This window comes from Trichoplusia ni, chromosome 5, assembly GCF_003590095.1.
Source record: "Trichoplusia ni isolate ovarian cell line Hi5 chromosome 5, tn1, whole genome shotgun sequence".
NCBI classification, from domain to species: domain Eukaryota; kingdom Metazoa; phylum Arthropoda; class Insecta; order Lepidoptera; family Noctuidae; genus Trichoplusia; species Trichoplusia ni.
In genome coordinates, this window is record NC_039482.1 from 80380 (window position 1) to 98922 (window position 18543).

At 35.1% G+C, this 18543-nt stretch overlaps 1 protein-coding gene across 1 annotated transcript in view; it reads right to left on the reverse strand.

Moving 5' to 3' along the window:
• Nucleotides 1–10258, reverse strand: part of LOC113493909 (peroxidasin) — a 45446-nt gene extending 35188 nt beyond the window's left edge. The window contains exon 1 of the mRNA XM_026871941.1: nucleotides 9907–10258. Coding sequence (XP_026727742.1) covers nucleotides 9907–10070 — 164 coding nt within the window. The 5' untranslated portion in view covers nucleotides 10071–10258. The remainder of the gene's footprint in view (nucleotides 1–9906) is intronic.
• Between the last annotated feature and the right edge of the window lie 8285 nt (nucleotides 10259–18543).

Genomic DNA, 18543 nt, shown 5'->3' on the forward strand with positions numbered 1-18543 from the left:
GTAAGTAATAGTTAGTAATATAGATGTGCACTTCTAGTTCATGTTATTAATGTAAGCACATCTATCCTTTATGAAACATCAATGCGTGCCTCAATAATCAAATTAAGGTGCTTTTAGTATTCGCGATCACACATTTGGACGATTCACAGCGGCCGGTCTATCAATGAAATTAACAATCAAGTGCAGATCGGAAACCCAATAAAGCCACTACTTGGTAATTGACACGCACGGAATCGCAGCACTCGCACTCTAAACAAGAAGTGATTTTCACACTATCAGTTCGAAGCTGAAAATGTGGCGGTTTTATTCCAGCTATCTCCAGGTGTATAACCGGTGTCCTGAATAGACAGGTGAACTGACAGAATTCGGCGTTTGCTGAGAAAATTCATGCCTACTAACCAGGGTATCCAGACTTTACAAACTTTGTCGTATTTTTATTTTTAGCCGCCGAAGCAAAACGACGTGTTGTTATAAGTTGGACGTACAGGCCTGTCGCGCTTGCGTTAGGTTTTTGTTCATTAAAAGGTTTATTTGTCTATGGTCGGGAGTGTTCTTAGCTTTGTTTGATATGAACTTTGTTTACCCGGAACGAAAAAGGACAGAACATGTTTTTTCACTATTCAATTAATATAAATAATAAATGAAAAGCGTTAAATTATAGAATGATATTCAGTTGTTCAACCTAACTTTTAAAACCAAATAATCGTGGTTTTTAAATAGAAAATCAATCTTGTCTATTTCTCTTTTTAACACGTCTGGTTTTACGTCGTTAAGTTTAGAATATAAAATCGGTTTTTGATTGATTGCAGATCACGTTCGCTGTCGGCTAAATAATTGGTTTACCAGTCTAACATTGAATGTCCTTCGCACGTCACGTTACAATAGAAGCTGTTATGCATTCAGCATCCACGTCGTAATAACATATTGCTGAATACGTCACTTAGTAATAATATATTTGATGCGAGTCGAGCTTTTGCCGTCAGCGCATATCGATCTGTCAGTTTTGAAGTAGCCAATAAAGGGGGAACAATTATACCTAGGCAAGTTCATTCGATAGCGGCACTTTAATGTACAATATGTGGAAACCTATTTCGGCGGCACACTCACTTGTCACTCACTCACTTTGATTCTATTATATGCTGATGACTAATGGAGAAATAAAGTAATGATAAGTTATAAGGAGCGTCGAGTACTTAAATATTAGCTCGTTTAATTTATAGAGATATATTTTTGACTGACAAACTATTCGACGTTGGTACGGTTCATCAGTTTTACTGAGAAAAGATTTTCATGAGCACTTGTCAGTAATTAACCGTTGAAACCGCAAAATCAAAAAAATCCGCTTGCAATTTTGTAAATGAAATTGCGTCCGCTTTTTAAAAACAAAATCTAAAAACTTCTTTGTCACGGTTTCTCACATCGCAGTCTTTTAGAAACTTTGCCTGAGATGGAAGGCAAACATAAGGTGAAGGTAGGAGTTACCTTATTCTTAAAACTGGTACAAATGCGTCTTTCAAAGAACCCAACACTTAGCTTTTAATTAGTCTTTCGGCAATTATGTTGCTAGGCTAAACTATTTTGCGTTGCTGTGTCGATTTACCAACTTCATAGTATTTAGTAAGATAGGCTGAGTAATTGCCAAACCTGGTATAATTTCTACTATCAAACTTTACGAGCTAAGCTTGAAATTTAACCCGATATTACTCTAAAAGGATAAATAAACCACTCACTGGGGCATGTAACCAATTTCGATTCGATAACGAATAAACTACGGCGTACCACATAAACATGTTCCCCTTTATAAAAGATTAAAGCGTTTTGCACGTACTTGTAGACACGGGAACGTTGCAAGTGACGTTAAATATCCTATTTTTAAAATAAACGCATAAAAGTTTCAAAGAGACCTGACTAGGATGTGATGTTAATGCATCGTCTCTTCGACTGCATGAGGCTGACGCGGCACCGCAGACTTCCGACGTTTTTTGTAACTTATTTATAGGAAAGCCGTATCATCTCGTTATAAAGTTTTCAATGACATGTATGCGTCGTTGCTTAATAAGCATTTTATTATACGCATACTTTGTATAGACTAACTAATAGATAATCAATAATGAGAAGTGGGTATTGAGGAATGGGTTCAGTTTACCTTAGCCGGCATCATGCAGACTTTTACAATTTCAGCAACTGCATAATAAGCATTTGTAAAAAAAAAAAAAAAATTTTCTAGCTATATAAATTGCATAAAATCGTACCCTTTAGCTCAAAAAAAAGCACATATGTATCGTACGCAATCAAAACCAACGCTTGCTGTGCTTTTGAAAGAATTCGTCGTATCCCACAAAAATAACCAAAAAATATGAATACCAAAATTGAAAAAGAAAGTACTGAAAAACCAATATGAATTTCTACATTCTTATTTTTTGAACTCGGTCGATTTAAAAATGGTCGTCCTATTTCAGTAATTTTCCTCTAAGTGTACGACATACGGCCGCAAAAGTCTTGATTATAAAAAAAAAATCCACAGAAAAACGAAAATATGTAGGTATTATACTGGTAAAGGGGAGTGCCCATTTTTGGCCATGAAACGCCCAACAATGAGCTTTTCTCTAAAAAAATGTCTAGTTTAATGTTAATTAGTCACGGTATTAATTTATCGAAAAAAGATGGCAAAAATATCTGTAATAAAAAGTACCGAAAATACAAAAATGAAATTGTGACATCCAGAATTCATTATTTTGTGGATTGATTTGAAAAAGTTGCCAATTAATAATTACATTAAAAGATAATCGATTCTATTTCGATTGTTTTTTTAAGACGTCGTTTTAATGCTCTATGCGTTCGTTTATTTCTATAATTATTACGAGGTTATGGTTATTTGAAAAGTAAAATGCTATGCTGATTTACAATTAATTATTGAGATCATAACAATACGCTCTGCACAGCACAATTTGACTATAATTCTGGTCTTGAAAAACTAATAATATTAAAAAATAGATTATAGGAACTAAGACTATGTTTGAAAGACGTCCATAAAGCTCTGCACCTTTTTTAAACAGCCTCAACTATGAATATTTTTGTTTCGTTATAATTCAAACAAAATCGACATCGATCTCTCGATTTTTTTCAAATTCAAACTCTTTATTGTTACTCTTTTAATTATTGTCTTTATTGTTTTTCTATTAAGTGACAACATCGATCATCATCAATCTATTTTGTCAAATACAACTAACTGTCACAAGTCGACTTCGTTTGCATTTTTATTATTTTGTTTTCTCGTGGAGTTATCTGAGCAACAAAAAAGGTTTCTAAATGGACCTCGACAAATTCTTCTTACCCTACTGACCACGGCCTGAACATGAATATCACTCGCGCTTCAGACGATGACCCCTGCAAGAACTTGGACTCGATATCCGCTGATAATGACGAGCCCAGCTCTCACATTTATTTATTTATTTACGCTGTCAATTGTGGCTTAAATGTCACGAAATTACGAAGACATCTTTTGGAAATTGCAGAAGTGCGAAATCTTATACAACAACGGGTTCGACCACAACAGGTAAATAGTTGATCAATGGCACCATGTGTCATGTCTTCCTCTAAGAACTGATTTATTCTGAGAAATGCTTGATAATGAATATCTGTAAAATGATTGTTAAAATATGATATTTGTGAAAATAAAAGCCAATTTATATCTTAAGAACCCACACTTTTTGTAAAACCAATTCCTTTACCTATTGATTATTTAAGATGCATAATATCATTACTGTATGCTATTATATGTGTGCATCCCGGCCCGAAATGACTATGGTAGGTGGGTATTCCCCTTTGAGGATCATTTTAAAATGTTTTGTATTTACGCAAAGGGTTTAGATTATGCACTTTCATATCGACTCTCCTTTTCAGTACTTCACATAGAATTTTGATCGACAAAAAATTAACAAAAATAGCAACAATTCAAATAGACTTAACCCACATTTATAAGAACAATCACAATCACAAAAACACTTCTTCACTACTTAAATACTATACAAAGGAGTTAAGTCGTAGTCAAGAGCGCGAATGAAGTCAAGGAGAGTTAATAAAGTTAAGGAAATGATTACTGCAGTCGGTTAAGTTAGCATCGTTTTATTTTAACTCGACGAATGAATCGGATGAGACGGCAATGGCACAGGATGCGGGCTATAAAACGACGCGCAACTCTAAGGACTGTCGAACGAGACACTTATTACCTTTTCTTATAGTAACTGACTTATGCAAAATCGTGTTAATCGTTTTATATGTTTGCTCTACATTTTCTTATGACCGTCTCTACAAAGCGGTTCGGAAAGAATCCTTCAATTTAATTATAACCAATTCTCCAGAAGTGAATGAGAGCACGATCAAGAACAATTGCAAGAAAATACTTTCATAAGTAACAAGCCAAGCACTTATTGGTTTCTGTATTTTATTTCTCTACGACCCAACGAACCGCCAAGTCGAGCAAAGTAACATTGACCGGGAAATACATTAATACAAAAAGGTCGTAAAAACCACGAAAAATAGTCAAATTGGCTTAAACAGTATTGGTAGAAAAAAAAATATATACAAAATACTGGCGCTACTAAAAAGCCCGTGGCCGGAAAATACAGCCCGCGGGTGCCTGGAGCATCATAGTGGGATCCAATTAACCTACCAACCATGTCATAATGTCATAGACTCCTAATAGTGTTAAAATATGGCGGGATAGCGGCTTGGCATTATTGCGTTAGATACCTACTTATAAACCATTATATAGATTACAGCAGTATTTAGATTATGCATTATAAAATAAATTCCATTTATAACATAAAAAAGAACCGGCCAGTTGCGTGACGGATTCGCACAAAAAGGGATAACTTTGTTTTTCAACCTGCTACTGTTTGTAAAATAAAGCCTGATAAACAAACAGATGCAACGGACGGACAATAAAGGCTTAGTAATGAAATAATGAAGCCTTTCGAAAAATTTTGACTTAAAAAAATAGTGATTGGGAAGGTTGACTGAAAAATAATACATGCGTATGTCTGAAATCAATATACTGGTTGCTCTGAGTAAGTTTTTAGTTCGACCGCTTGCCAATTCGACGTCAGTTTATATAGATCATCGATTTTGAGATACCTAATTAATGAGATAATTAAATCTTGGTGTGACTTTTTACCTGAAAATGTATTAAAATAATATGAAATGGTAAACCAAAATTACATTTGCTTTGATAAAATATTGAAATACACATGAAGATTGCTTATATTATTTGAGTATAGAGTATTGTAATATTGCTAGGTAGGGTAGATACCCTAGTGCGTTAGCTATTGTGCTGGGAGATCCCGAGCACAATGGCTAACGCACGGCTTCTGCCTATTATACACTAGGTGAGGTTGATTCCCGTTTCTATTGGTCGTAGTGTGATGTCATATATCTTATAGCCTTACTCAAAATGTTAAGTCTTTTGTCTTAGCTTCTGCCTACTAATAATTGTAAGTAAAAAGGTCGGAGTTGTTTGCGCTACGCCGCCAGGATTCAAGAGTCAACTTGATATTGTAAAGACTCGCGAAGCCTGGCTGTCACTGCTAATCACTGCTCCTACAGCCAGGACAAAACATAGGTGCCTACTTCCCATTATCCACTTTTTATATCATTTTGGTCACTCTTGTGGAATTGAATGTTTTGAATAAGGAAATAATTCAGTATTATACAAAACTTTCTTGGTTGACAGGGTTTTTTACTAAGATCAAATAGGGCAACCCAATTCAACTGTTGATTGTTGTATGAAAAATGAAAACTGCCTGAAAATGTGTTTGATAGTTGGAATGAATTTTGCGAATATGTAATATTAGAAATAATAATTTTCTACTAAGAGGATAATAATATATAGGAACAACATTAAATGGCAAAGAATAGATAGAAGTCTCAAACAGTTATGAAACGACCAAACATTTGAGACGTAAAGGTCGAGAATTTAAGTTAACTCGCAATTACTTTAGTTCCTTTTCACATTATTCTATTAGCCTTATAAAGGAATGGACTTATCTCCCATGCGATTGCCTCAAGAGTACTAGGAAAGCAGGGAGTTGAGCAACTTACTTTGAAAGGAGTCCAATAAGTTCAACGTTATTCAACGACGGGTTAAACAACAAATTACGATCACTCAACACTAAAATGTTTGCGATTCGATAAGTCGAAGCATGGACTCTTTGCTAAAAAAACTATTTAAATATTTCAGCTTAAGATTCATTTTAATTATACTATCGCTGTGGGATTACAAAGATGTACCTTATATCATTCTTAAAATAATCTTTTGTCTTAATCTAGACTATAATGTAAAACTTTCATCTTTCATCAGGTTTATGCGCATAAATGTAACAAGGATTTCAAATTCGCGTTCACAATATGTACGATCATTAAAAGTGGAACTGTTTTAATTTATCTGGGCCCTGACGAAAAAATAAAAATAAGTTTTAATACAATCTGTATTTGTTAGCTGAATCTAGATCACATAGTATTATTAAGACGGCCGACTGTTCCACAGAAAGATTACCACAAGAAAACGATGGGCTCTAAAATCTTCCGAACTTTACAACCTCGGTTACGGATTAGTTATACAATTTTATTGCGTGCCGTGCCATAACGTTATGTAAACCGTTTTTAGGGTTCCGCAACTAGATGGGAAAAACGGAACCCTGTTGCTACGGCTCCGCTGTCACCAGGCCGTAGCTCATGTACCATATAATATATTATATTATATACACAGACGAAGCATTTCTATAGATTTTAAAGAACACTAGGTAAAGAAACACATTATTAAGCGGTCATTTTCTTCTTCAAATTTGTTTTTCTTGTACCCTTTTTGTACGGAACTCTCTGAGTCGCGTCTCCGATTCGCACTTGTTCGGATTTTATCTTTATCTTTACGCACGGTGGCTACAAAGCATATAAATAGCTAATTGATATTACTACAATGACATCATTTAGGAATCCTTCGCGATATTATAACATCATGACTTTAAAACTTATTCACGCCTTATCTACAGAAGGGGTTACAATGAATGTTAAACGGCGGAACTATAAAAACAGCCGATTCAACTCTAAATTCACACGGATACGAATCTCATTACTTATCGATACAAAAGCTTCATTTAGTTTCAACCGCATATATCTATAGGTAAATTAGATTCAAATTAGATCTAATTCACATTATTCAATTGAGCTGAAACTTCACATACTTAGTTACATAAGTAGGTAATTCTATAATGATGATTATGCTTTTGTGTCTAATGATAGAGCCAGAGGGTAACCATAGCAACCATACAGCGAAACATCGCTATCCCGTGGTGCTCCGTCTGGTTTGATTTCCCTTTATGTACTTATGTATAGTTTGAACCAAACGGATAAAATGTAATATTAAATATATTTCCATAAGATAGTCGAGTGTTTGAGGTCACCATGATAAACCACTGCGCGCGTCGTGTCGCTGATTCATTCCCCGCGTAGGACAAGCATTTGTGTGATCCACGAATGCTTGTTCTGAGTCTCGGTGTCTTTGTGAATGTGATTTGTATGGTTGTGAAATCCCTCGCGACACAAGAATTAAATTCCATAGTGCGGAATAAAAAAAACAATTAACAAATTCAAATTTGTGGTCAGTAACCACGGAAACTAAGCCAGGGGTCGCAGATTTGAGCCCTGTCTAAGGTTATTATTATTCGTATTTAATTTCGGATATTTCTTTATTAATTAGTCGTCATGAGAAACCACGGGTTAATATTTTAATTAGTCTCCGCGTCAGCTAATGTCTAAGAAGCTCGGTTGGGTCCGCAACAAGTCAGGCGATTTCGAATTTTCGAACCCACTCATCAGTCTTACGTACTCGACTTACGAAAGTTATTATATGATCTAGACTATAATATAAACAAAATACCACTACTTGAGCCCAGCGGTGCCACCCGCATTCTTCCTTACAACTAGTTTTAACGTTCACACAATCTGGTATATTGGAGTTTAATAATAATAATACATTTATTGCGTTTACGGGTAGAGTCCAAAACTTAAAATAACTCATTCATTACTGTGTAATGCGCTACCATGTTTAATACAAGAACTCCAAAATTTAAACTGTCTATCTGTCTAAACTGTCATAACAAATGGGAACTGTTAACGCAGTGACAAAATATCTTCAAGGATTGAGAAAACACATCTTATACTAATGACCTGCCTAATTTACGGCACATGAAAGCTATCTAATCAGTAGCATTAGCCTCTTAGTTTACTCAAGCAATGGGAAATATTCGTTGGCGGCACTAATAGGGAACCAAATGAAATCAAAAGCTCTGATGTTGGCTGAATGTATCTATAAATGTAGAATAACTTTGCAAGTAACTAATACAGTAATACTACATGAAAAATGGCAAGCACGTATTTCCACACCCGAAATTAGTGTTAAAATAAATACAGACTCACAAAAAGAATCAATTAAAATTAAAATATCGATTATGTATCCAGAAACAAACAGGTGACTCACGCTAATTTAAAAAAAAGTCGACGCTTAAGATAGTTCTTTACTTTTTGTTATCTGTAGTATTTTTAAAAAAAAGTATCGCTATTTTAGTTATCATAGTCATAGCATTTCTGATGCAATGGTTTTACTAGCTTTTCACATATTCCTTGGAGGAAAAGGAAAATCCGGAAATATTTTTCCAAACCGCCGCGGCGCCGCTTCAAAGGCGATATAGGATTTTGAAAAACGTTTATCGGTATTTCATGGCTTTTTCTCAGACAGTCTAATAAAATAAAACTGTTAACATGACCGTTTACCTTAACAAAACTTCCATTGGTATTCGGAAAACTTTTTTCCGGGAGCAACTTAATCTCGAACTTAGTTTATTGTTATTGAAGCCTGCTCAGAAGATTGGATCCTCTCGACGTAGATTCAATTGGCTGCCTCTGACCGTATTGTTAAATAAATACTGAACTCCATGGCAAACAACTTCGATGACAGTGGCATCGAATAAGATTCGTAACTTGATCTTTATGTTAATCAACCGTCGCAAACGCTTGGTGCATGTCAGCAAACAGTTTCAGAGGTAAGATTGAACTAGGAACTGATTTGTTTTACATTATCTTTAGGGTCGTAGTCAGGAGAGCGAATAATGGTAACACTACTCGTATGGATATATGTAAGTTTATTATTTTCTCTTTTTAAATGTACAAATTTAAAATATGAGCTTAATTAAATATTATCTATGATTTTAGACTTACATAAGTACAGAATTTTAAAAAGGAGACATTAATAGGGAAATAATAAATTATGCAATAACCATAACCGTAGTTGAACTTTTTTGTTTTAAACTCACAATTTTCGGCGCAATAAACCTTGCGCCGAACATTTAAAACACAAAAATAATTACTTTGATTATATGCCTCTAAATTTATCGCAACATTAATCAAATCAAATAAAATTCCAATGAAAGCGCGACTAAGGGCAAGGATAACATTATAAACGACGTTTACTAAATCACCTCAATCTGGCACCGCGTCACTAAACGGTCGCTGAAAGTTAAGATCAGGAATGCGAGTCAAGATTCTGGAGACCTCTTATCTTTTTAGGGTACCAACAAAGATAACAATGTAACCTCGAGATTGAAAATAAGTACTTAGCAGGGAATGAGGCGCTCAGCTTCTCCGATTCGTGCAAGATGACGAGAAACAAGCTTTAAAACTATTTAAGTTCCTTCTAAACAGACTCTTTCGCAACAATAACATTTCGCGATCGCCCGCTCGTGGCCGCTGCCATGAATCTCACGCTTATTTATAAAGCCATAGTAACAAGACGCTATTAATAAACTGAGCAGGCAACAAAACTTGCTAAACTTAAGGATAATCATTTATACTTACAAGCTGTGGGAGTCGGCCGGAGCTTTTGGCACGGTCAACAGGTCTTGATGCAAGCACGCAACTTTATTTCGGAAACATTGACATTTACTCGGACAGTTTTTCGAAAGAACTAAATTTAAACAATTAAAAAGAAGTAAGAACTTAAAAAATAATTTAGGCTTCATAGCGAAAAGTTTTGAGACTTTAAAATTGAGAGGTTCGGTTATTCACGGACGTAGCGCCGCTGGATGCGAGCGGCAGATAGCGAGCGCGACTGCTGAGAGCCGACTGGTCGACTACAACTAGCGGCTGCCGAGTGTCGACGCAGCCGAAGCGGGCCGGGATGCGATACGCGATGACGGCACCGCACCGGCCGCCCGACCGCCCGGCCGCGCCGCCCGCCGCACTCCTTGCGCTTTGTATAACCGAAACGCATTTTATAAAACAAAAAAGTTGATACTCTGGTAACTTAGATAATTTAATAAACGAGTAACCAGATTTAGATTATGGCTGCATTATTTCAATGCATTTTTGCAAATCTATTTCAATTATACCACATGAACTTTTCGTTACTGTCTGTTCGGTAATAAATATCCTCCTCCGAAGAAAAAGTTCCTGATTCTGAATTAATAATTCATAGATAGATTACTAGTACACCTCTATTAGGAAACTACTCAAAGTACCTTTGTCAAAGATGTTAAGATATGCATGCTGTTAGCTTCCTACCATTCGTTATTTAATATTAATACTACATTTTATTTTACTTAATAGAGGTGAAGAGATAATTTACGACTGATTATAATTTCTTGAGCCTCAGAAACGCGAAAATTGTGTTTTAAATATTCTCCGTTTGAGTGTCAGAGAGATTTTAGTAATGAGGATAAAAACAAGTGTATCTTCAGCTGAAATTTCGGGAAGTTTAGATATTTTAAGCCCTGAGGTTCAAGGGGCTTTATTTTTTATATATTTCGTTTTCGTACACTGCTTACAAGTTTTATAAAATAATTTAATGAAAACATATAGATTACATAGGGTTGCTTATTTTTTTGTAATGAAATTAAAGCTGCTTTTAGATCTATTTATAAACTTCTTTATACCTATATATGATAAATGTCTGTATCATATTTTGTTAAAACAACTGAAATGAAATGCAATGCGAACAAAACAAATGAAAACCAAATAAAACATTCTTTAGTTCGATAACTACCTATCAAAATTGACTTGCCTTTAATATTATGTATGATTATGAATATAAAAATTATTTATAGACATATTTTAAGGGGATTACCGGGACCAACGATTTTATGGATTCAAACGTTGCGAACTATTCCTCGCATCGCATCGCCGCGCCGCCCTAGCGCCTTCATCTTCGTCATAAATAACTAGTCAAGTTTGAGTCAGCCCTGCGACATAAGGGTTCCGTACCAATAGTTTATTACGATCCATAAAGTATCCTTCCAGGTGGTAAAAAATAAAATATTCGAAAACAATTATGGACTCTGTCGGGCACAGTAAATCGGTTGGGTAACAGATAAATTTGTATCTTGTCTGAATCTTAACTTCGATCTTATTTTCATAAATTAAAATCTGTGAAAATTACAACTGTAGCATTTTTTATTTTTCGCCTCGAAAGATCATGTATTGGCAGTTCTTCCCGTCCAATGTTTCTCCTTACCTTCAATTTCAGTTTTCACTCTTTGGCTCGTTTTTCTATATTAGACCCCTCACTTAGATAATCACACAAACCCCATGACGTGTTTGCCCACTTTGCCTTACTAAAAATTCGAGAGATTATTGGGATCCAGACATTGCCCCGTTAACAATTTCATCAGAAAATCACCACGTTTTAATGTTTTTGGTACTTGTGAAAGCGTGTCATCCAAAGAGCCGCGGATACATTAATAAGATTACTGAGGTACATATAACCGTAAGAAAGTGCTCACTGCTCAGCCATCGATAGTGCTTACAATACAACTGTATTGACGTTAAGTGTTCCTCCCGTACCTACAAAATCTTCAATTAGCTGGCAAAATTTTAAGGAGAATACGAAACGTGACAAATTTAATCAAATTTTGATTCATCATCGGCAATCGTAAATAGCGGAATGGGCTACCTGGTCGGCTGCACTTCATCTTAAACAAAAGCTTCTTAACAGGGTGGTATAATTTATTCACATTAGAATGTAAGACAAACCTCGGCTCGGAAAACTAGAACTTTTCACTCAAGCGTAAAGCAGGACATGAGAAGTCTCAAGTAAATGAAACGGGGAGGGAAAAGCGAGGAAGAGTTGATCCTGTTACACAATGATAGATTTTAACTAACAAGCTAAGCTAACGTAACGCACACGTCCCTACGTATTAAAAACAATTATGCTAATTGAATTTTCCAAGTTGTAGTTAGATTCTCCATATTTAAACAAAGGTTGGCATGAAGCAGAGAATTACAATGTTTTTACTTCTCTCATTAATATAGATAATTATTTTATTAATGAGATTTTTTTATAAACATGAGCACTTAATTTAGAAATACGAATCCAAAAAGAAGAGTTTAGCATAATATTATTTAGGAAATCAGTTACTAAAAATAATTTGAATGCATAGTAATTTTATTTGATGTCAATGTTTATGATTCGTTATTGCGGGAGGCGTTAATTTCTAAAGAAAAAAAAACAGATTCTACACATTTTTCTTATTTACAAATTCTATATCTTGCGGCATGTGTGAAAAAGATATCAATGTAATGTAAATTGAACTATTATTAAAGAAGTCTAAAAAAAGCTATAGTGCCTCAGCCACCCAGTTATCAATTGACTTTATTGTAATTAAAATAAAGTCGAAATGGAATTCTATGGCTGAGTTCATGCCAGTATGCACTAACCGACATCGAACAATTAGTCCGGCGGACAGAAAACTCTCTCTTGACTATAGGTTGCGGCGATTACATTGGGCTCAAACTGAAAGCCACAATGCTTGTCGTTTTTCGCGCTGTGTTTTTACCGCGAGTACATACTAGTGCAGCCGAAACGTTCACGTGTAGAACTTTTTTTTACATGTAGCATAAAATTTCTAAATGAAAATCTAATATAGTAACCTAATGATACTTCTTCGTAACTAGTCTTATCCTGCCAAGTACCAGGCCGGGAAAGAGAAACTCAGACCCAACTAATTTGAAACCTTAAACTTTTGACGGGAATGTCAAAAAATTACTAAGTTCTAAAAATAAAATTACTGACTTTAATAAATGTAACTTAAGGCCCTTTTTGTAACTATTCGATGGACTTTATTATATACTGATTTCTATATGGAGGAATTTGGACAGCGATGGGGACCGCACATTCTGTATCTGTTAACTACAGTACCTACAGTATCAACTAGCCTAAACTATAAGGGTTAGTAACTAGAAATTTCACAGCTAGGTATATTTTTAATAAAAAAGTAAGCACTAAGAAAGGTTTTTTGATGATAGGGGTGACCCCTAAGGAAGTAAAACGGGATGCAAAGTTAGTAAGAAACTTGCGGTTTTACGTTCCGTACATCGTACAAACTGAACCTCATGGCCCTCGTGGCATTTCTGGTTTTTATTCAGTAGGCTTTACACAAGATCAATGTTTGTGTTCTAAGATAATGATCGGCAACTGTTTCTGAGTATTTGATGGGTTTCGGAGGGTATTTCCCATTTACCGCGACTAATAGAAATATAGGTAAATGAAATACAAAGCATGTAAAAAATTTGACAGTTTTTTTTTAATATTAAGACGTATTATGTACCACAAAAACTACCTGATCTATAACCAATTACCAAAAATAACAGTAAAAAATTCTTATTATAATATTTCAGGCAGATTGTAGCCATAAGCCATGAATTTAGTTCACACTTTTGTCTGCAGCAACTGACTATTTAGATTAGTGTTACTTTGCGGCATTTTGGTTTGACCATTTACAGTTTAGTTTTTATTTTTGTAGGTAATATTCTTTGTGGCCAGTGATGACTATGGTAACTCCCATGACACTTCAGTCCAGAAGTCGTCTTCGTCAAATACTTAATAACAGAGTAGTTACGTATTTTTCAGTGTAGGCATGTAGGAATTACTGCTAAGCACGTTTCAAATATTACAGTTTTCGTAAAGTCTTTTATGTAACTTTAGGATAACAGCTGCAGCAGAATTTGATTGACTTATTTTGAAAACCGAATTTTGTTGACTGATTTCTGTTTCTAACCGCACTGGGACGGATTTTGTATCGGCAACGCTGCTAAAGCTCGGAGAGAATATCTTCGTTTTTCCAATAACTTAACCATACTTATTAATTCTACTCCCTGATATTGGTTTAGTTTTAGATTCTAGGTAATTTATTTCAGTATTTATTAAGACTGGGTTTAAAAGCCACCACGCAAAATGCCTTCTTCATTTTTTTTCGTGCGGGATGCTTTCTTTTATTACATTCTACAGTAAAATTGTGCCAAAAGAGGAGAAAATTGTGAGGTTTTCAAATAAACCGGTTATCATATTATTTTACCAATACCACAGTACCTTATTTGTGAATGTTATAGTCAGTATAATCTAATAAAAATGTTTATCGACAAACTAAGAAGGCCCGGGTCGACTAGAAAATAATAACTTATTTTTCCTTTGTTCTTAGGTCTCCAGGTGGGTACTCGTACTACAAATATTGCAAAAGTTACAGAATTTGATCCGGCATTAGCGGCTCTAATAATAGCACAACCCGGACGTTCCGAGAGTGGCCAAGTCTATAAAATCAAAGCCGTTGACGCGGTCCTTTTTTAAGAAACTTATAAATGCTGTTGGATTTTGCAGATGTAATTTGATGATAAGGTTCGGTTATTTATTCAGAGAAACTTACTACTTACTCGACTTGTTTTCTTTTATATAGTTTCGTGATTACATCTAGGTTGTGCGAAGGTTTATTAGAGATTATAGACCCAGAATTATTGGGCATTGTGGCAGAACTTTTGAGAAACTGAAAAAAAAACTAATCATAAATGTCAGGGATTTGCTGAAGTATTACCTGTCACATTTCTTTCAAAAGTTAACTAATACCTAGGTACCACTTCAGTTTTTCTCGAAGACGGAATCAATGTCAAAAGTGAAAATAGTTTTTAATGAATCCAATTAATAAGTTAGGTTGAATACTATTAAAATTATAACTATACTATATGATAATAATTTCTTAATATTAAAGTGATCTCTTTGGGATTAGTAGTCATCGCTTAGTTATCGTAGTTTGCTTCCCCTATTCTGATTTCCAAGAGATAGTCTCATTTCCTTCCTTCCTCAACTCAGACCCCGAACGCAAAAAGAATGTAGTTAAAAAAGATTGCATATCTTCTGGGTGCCCGATGAGGAACTTTCACAAAGTATCTCAGATGAAAAAGAGGCAAATACAAATACGCGAAAAACGTCTAAACATATTTTCCGTTACATTAATGTTGTTTCCATCGCGCTTTATGGTACCAACTTAAGAAGTAGTTTCTGCATTCCGTTTGCAAAAGCTTTGTGTTCTCATTATGAAATACTTGTACTTTTACTGTAAGTACAACAATAATTACAATAGAAATAGCAATCTGACTTACCCTGATACAGAAGAAATAATGTAGGTAAGTACCTACCTAAGTAGGTATAAGTAATTGGGGGGATAAGAGATTGCCTAGGAGTAAAAGCATATGACACCCACAAATACCCGGTCAAGTATGAGGTGGACTCGCAACACAGAGCGTTCCACATAAATTGGCTAAAGAAAAACAAGTCCTTTGTGTAGCCAACAGTTTATAGTTATACCACGGCCCAGGAAATTTATAACTGTATAAATTGCCGCTTAACTATCATTTTTAGCATTTGTATGGGCAGCATTAAAAATACCATTATCATTTCCCTGCCCTTATCCCAATTATTATATTTGGAGTCGGCGCAACATGTCATTTTCTTCCATACCTTCCTATCGGCCGTCATCTCACAAGAAACACTCTTTACAGCCATATCGCCTTTCCACGACCAAAGAAACGATGGATGGATTGTGTATCCATCCATAGTTTCTTTGGTCGTCCTCTTCCCTTATATCCATCCACATCCATGCTTAACGCCTTCCTCAAAGGCAGCAATAAAAATACCACATCTGTAAAAATCAAGTGTCTACCTAGCAAGTTTACGAGATACAGCCTGGTGACCGATGGACAGCCTTACTAATAATTCCGTTTTTACCCTTCGGTTGCGAAACGTTAAAATACTTCTGCAGCTTCATCAGCAATCCTATCTTCTAGTGTGGTTTTATTATACGTTTGCCATCAAGCGAGTACGTCTAAAACACATTTACTAATGACATAGGTAATGTAGGCTTTGGCCCATAATGTATTACAGATCACAAATCGGTCAATAGATTGTTCAACAATAGGACGGCATGTATGACAGGATTGAGAGACAGTTAGTCCGTTTGAATGCAATAGTGTGGTTGTATTATGAGTGTGCATTCAGGCTGACAGCGAGTGCTAATTAATAACTTGATAATAGGTGACTTCTGTGGTATGAAACCGAAATGACAGGATTAAGATAAGTCTCTACAAAATGGGCACACCTCGAGTTTACTACCGCAGTAGCCATCTATTAAAATATTTCTCTACCTATCACCCTTCATGAGACGCTGCCTAGTGACAGATGAACGACCGTCAGAGGAGCTTAATAGGGTTTCATTACTACCCTTTAAACCCCAAAAACCCCAATTCTGAGATTTAAACTTGAAAAGTCTTTATAAAATGAATGAAATCAGGCGAGAGTCATTCCAAAACTCACCATGTGCCATCTGTGTAAGTAAGATTACTGAAACAGATAGATTTCGAGCATTCCATGAGACGGCACAAAACATTATCTACATGAACAGAATGTAGTACAGCTGCATGTATACCCAAAGTATAAGTGACAAATTACATCAAAATCCGTTCAACCGGCACGACCGCGACGTAATGGAGTTAAAAAAATCATCCACCCAAACTTTGCCATTATTCTGTACATAAATATCTACCTACATATGCTAGCCGTTATTGAAATTTTGCATTTAGGTTGTTAATATTTTTTCGTAACTTGATTAAACCCAACATCCCGAAATTCGCGCTATTTCTGTTCGTATTACATTTTCATCATCTCCGAACTTTTCTTTTTTTGTTCGAAACCGAATGGATAGGAAGAGGAATGCTTAGAAATGCACGTCCCTAAAATAGAGAACGACTGTATGGTGTCTATACTCTACCTATTTTAATCACCGAAACATTATGCAATGATGAATGTTAATTTGAGAAAATTAATTTCCTAATAGTGTCTTCCTTCACTTCCTTGGAATTTAACGTCCGTGCGAATGCTCGACGATGTTTGACAATGTTGTCATAATGCTAAACTTTCCGAAAAAACTAAATTGAACCTTTTGTTAAAATGTCACACATGCAACTCATCGATGTAACATTTTGTAGAAATTAGTATGATAAGAATGAAAGCGGCACCTTGTGATGTTACAAGTAAAAGCTATAGTCTTTACCCACTTACTATTATATTTCAGCGCCTATACGCAATTAAACATTCCTAACCATTAAATTACATATCTAATTACTAGGCACAGTATTGATTTTCAGAAAATATGAATAGTCAATGTAAATGCGAAGTCAGCAATGACCACTTGCCTAAAAGTCTTTGCTTACCAAGCCTTTTTTTTCAAAGACACGAAAAACTGTAATTGTCTCCTTAAAAACATGGCTGCTTGAAAACATTATAATATACTAAGGTAGACACAAGTTAGCCGAACCGTCCCTGAGCGTGCTATATCCGTGTTATATCATATCATTTTTTTTAACATTGCCATGTTTATCTCACCTAGCTCTTTTGTCAAATCATGTTTTGCAAGTCATTTTAGAACAAGTTCCCGGTTTCAGTTGCGCTGAATTTTTGCACGCATAATTATGTGCTCATATGAATAACAAGGAGCTGACCTGGTGCCATGCAGGGTGGCCATAGCCCCATAGGAGCTCCTCTCTGAAACATTTATGCTGAAAACTGCAATAATATTAATTTGCTACCTAGCTTAGATAAGTAAGTAGATAGATAAATGTGATAGGTTGATACCCAATATAAAATTTACATCGTTATTTTTTCCTGTAATTTAGTTTTAACTCATATTGCTTGATAGTATAATTATGGTTTAGCGATTAAATTGCGTATGATAATATCTTGCAACAAGATAAGACATATAATCACCTCTGATGATTGATGACGCATGCCACTCGACTGTTCGATAAGAACAGGTGGCAAAGAAGTCGAAAACTAAGAACAATTAATGATAGGTTAGGTATTTCATTGCAATCTGCCCGACAGCTATTAATGACATTGAGGCCAAAGTTTATTTTTGCTTCATAACATTTTACATAAAATAATTATGAATAAGAAAATATTTACAGTCTTGATTAAACGGTTTACTTAAAAATAATCTGAATTAAGAGGCCATTGTAATAACCTCGACAACCAATTAGATTGGTTAACCATTACAATTTTTAAATTTATTATTATTTAACTGTTGAATTTATTTATCTTTTATCGACATCAATATTTCTACCAGTATCCGAACGCTTTTCTAATCTGTGGCATGAATCATAAATGTCAAAATGACT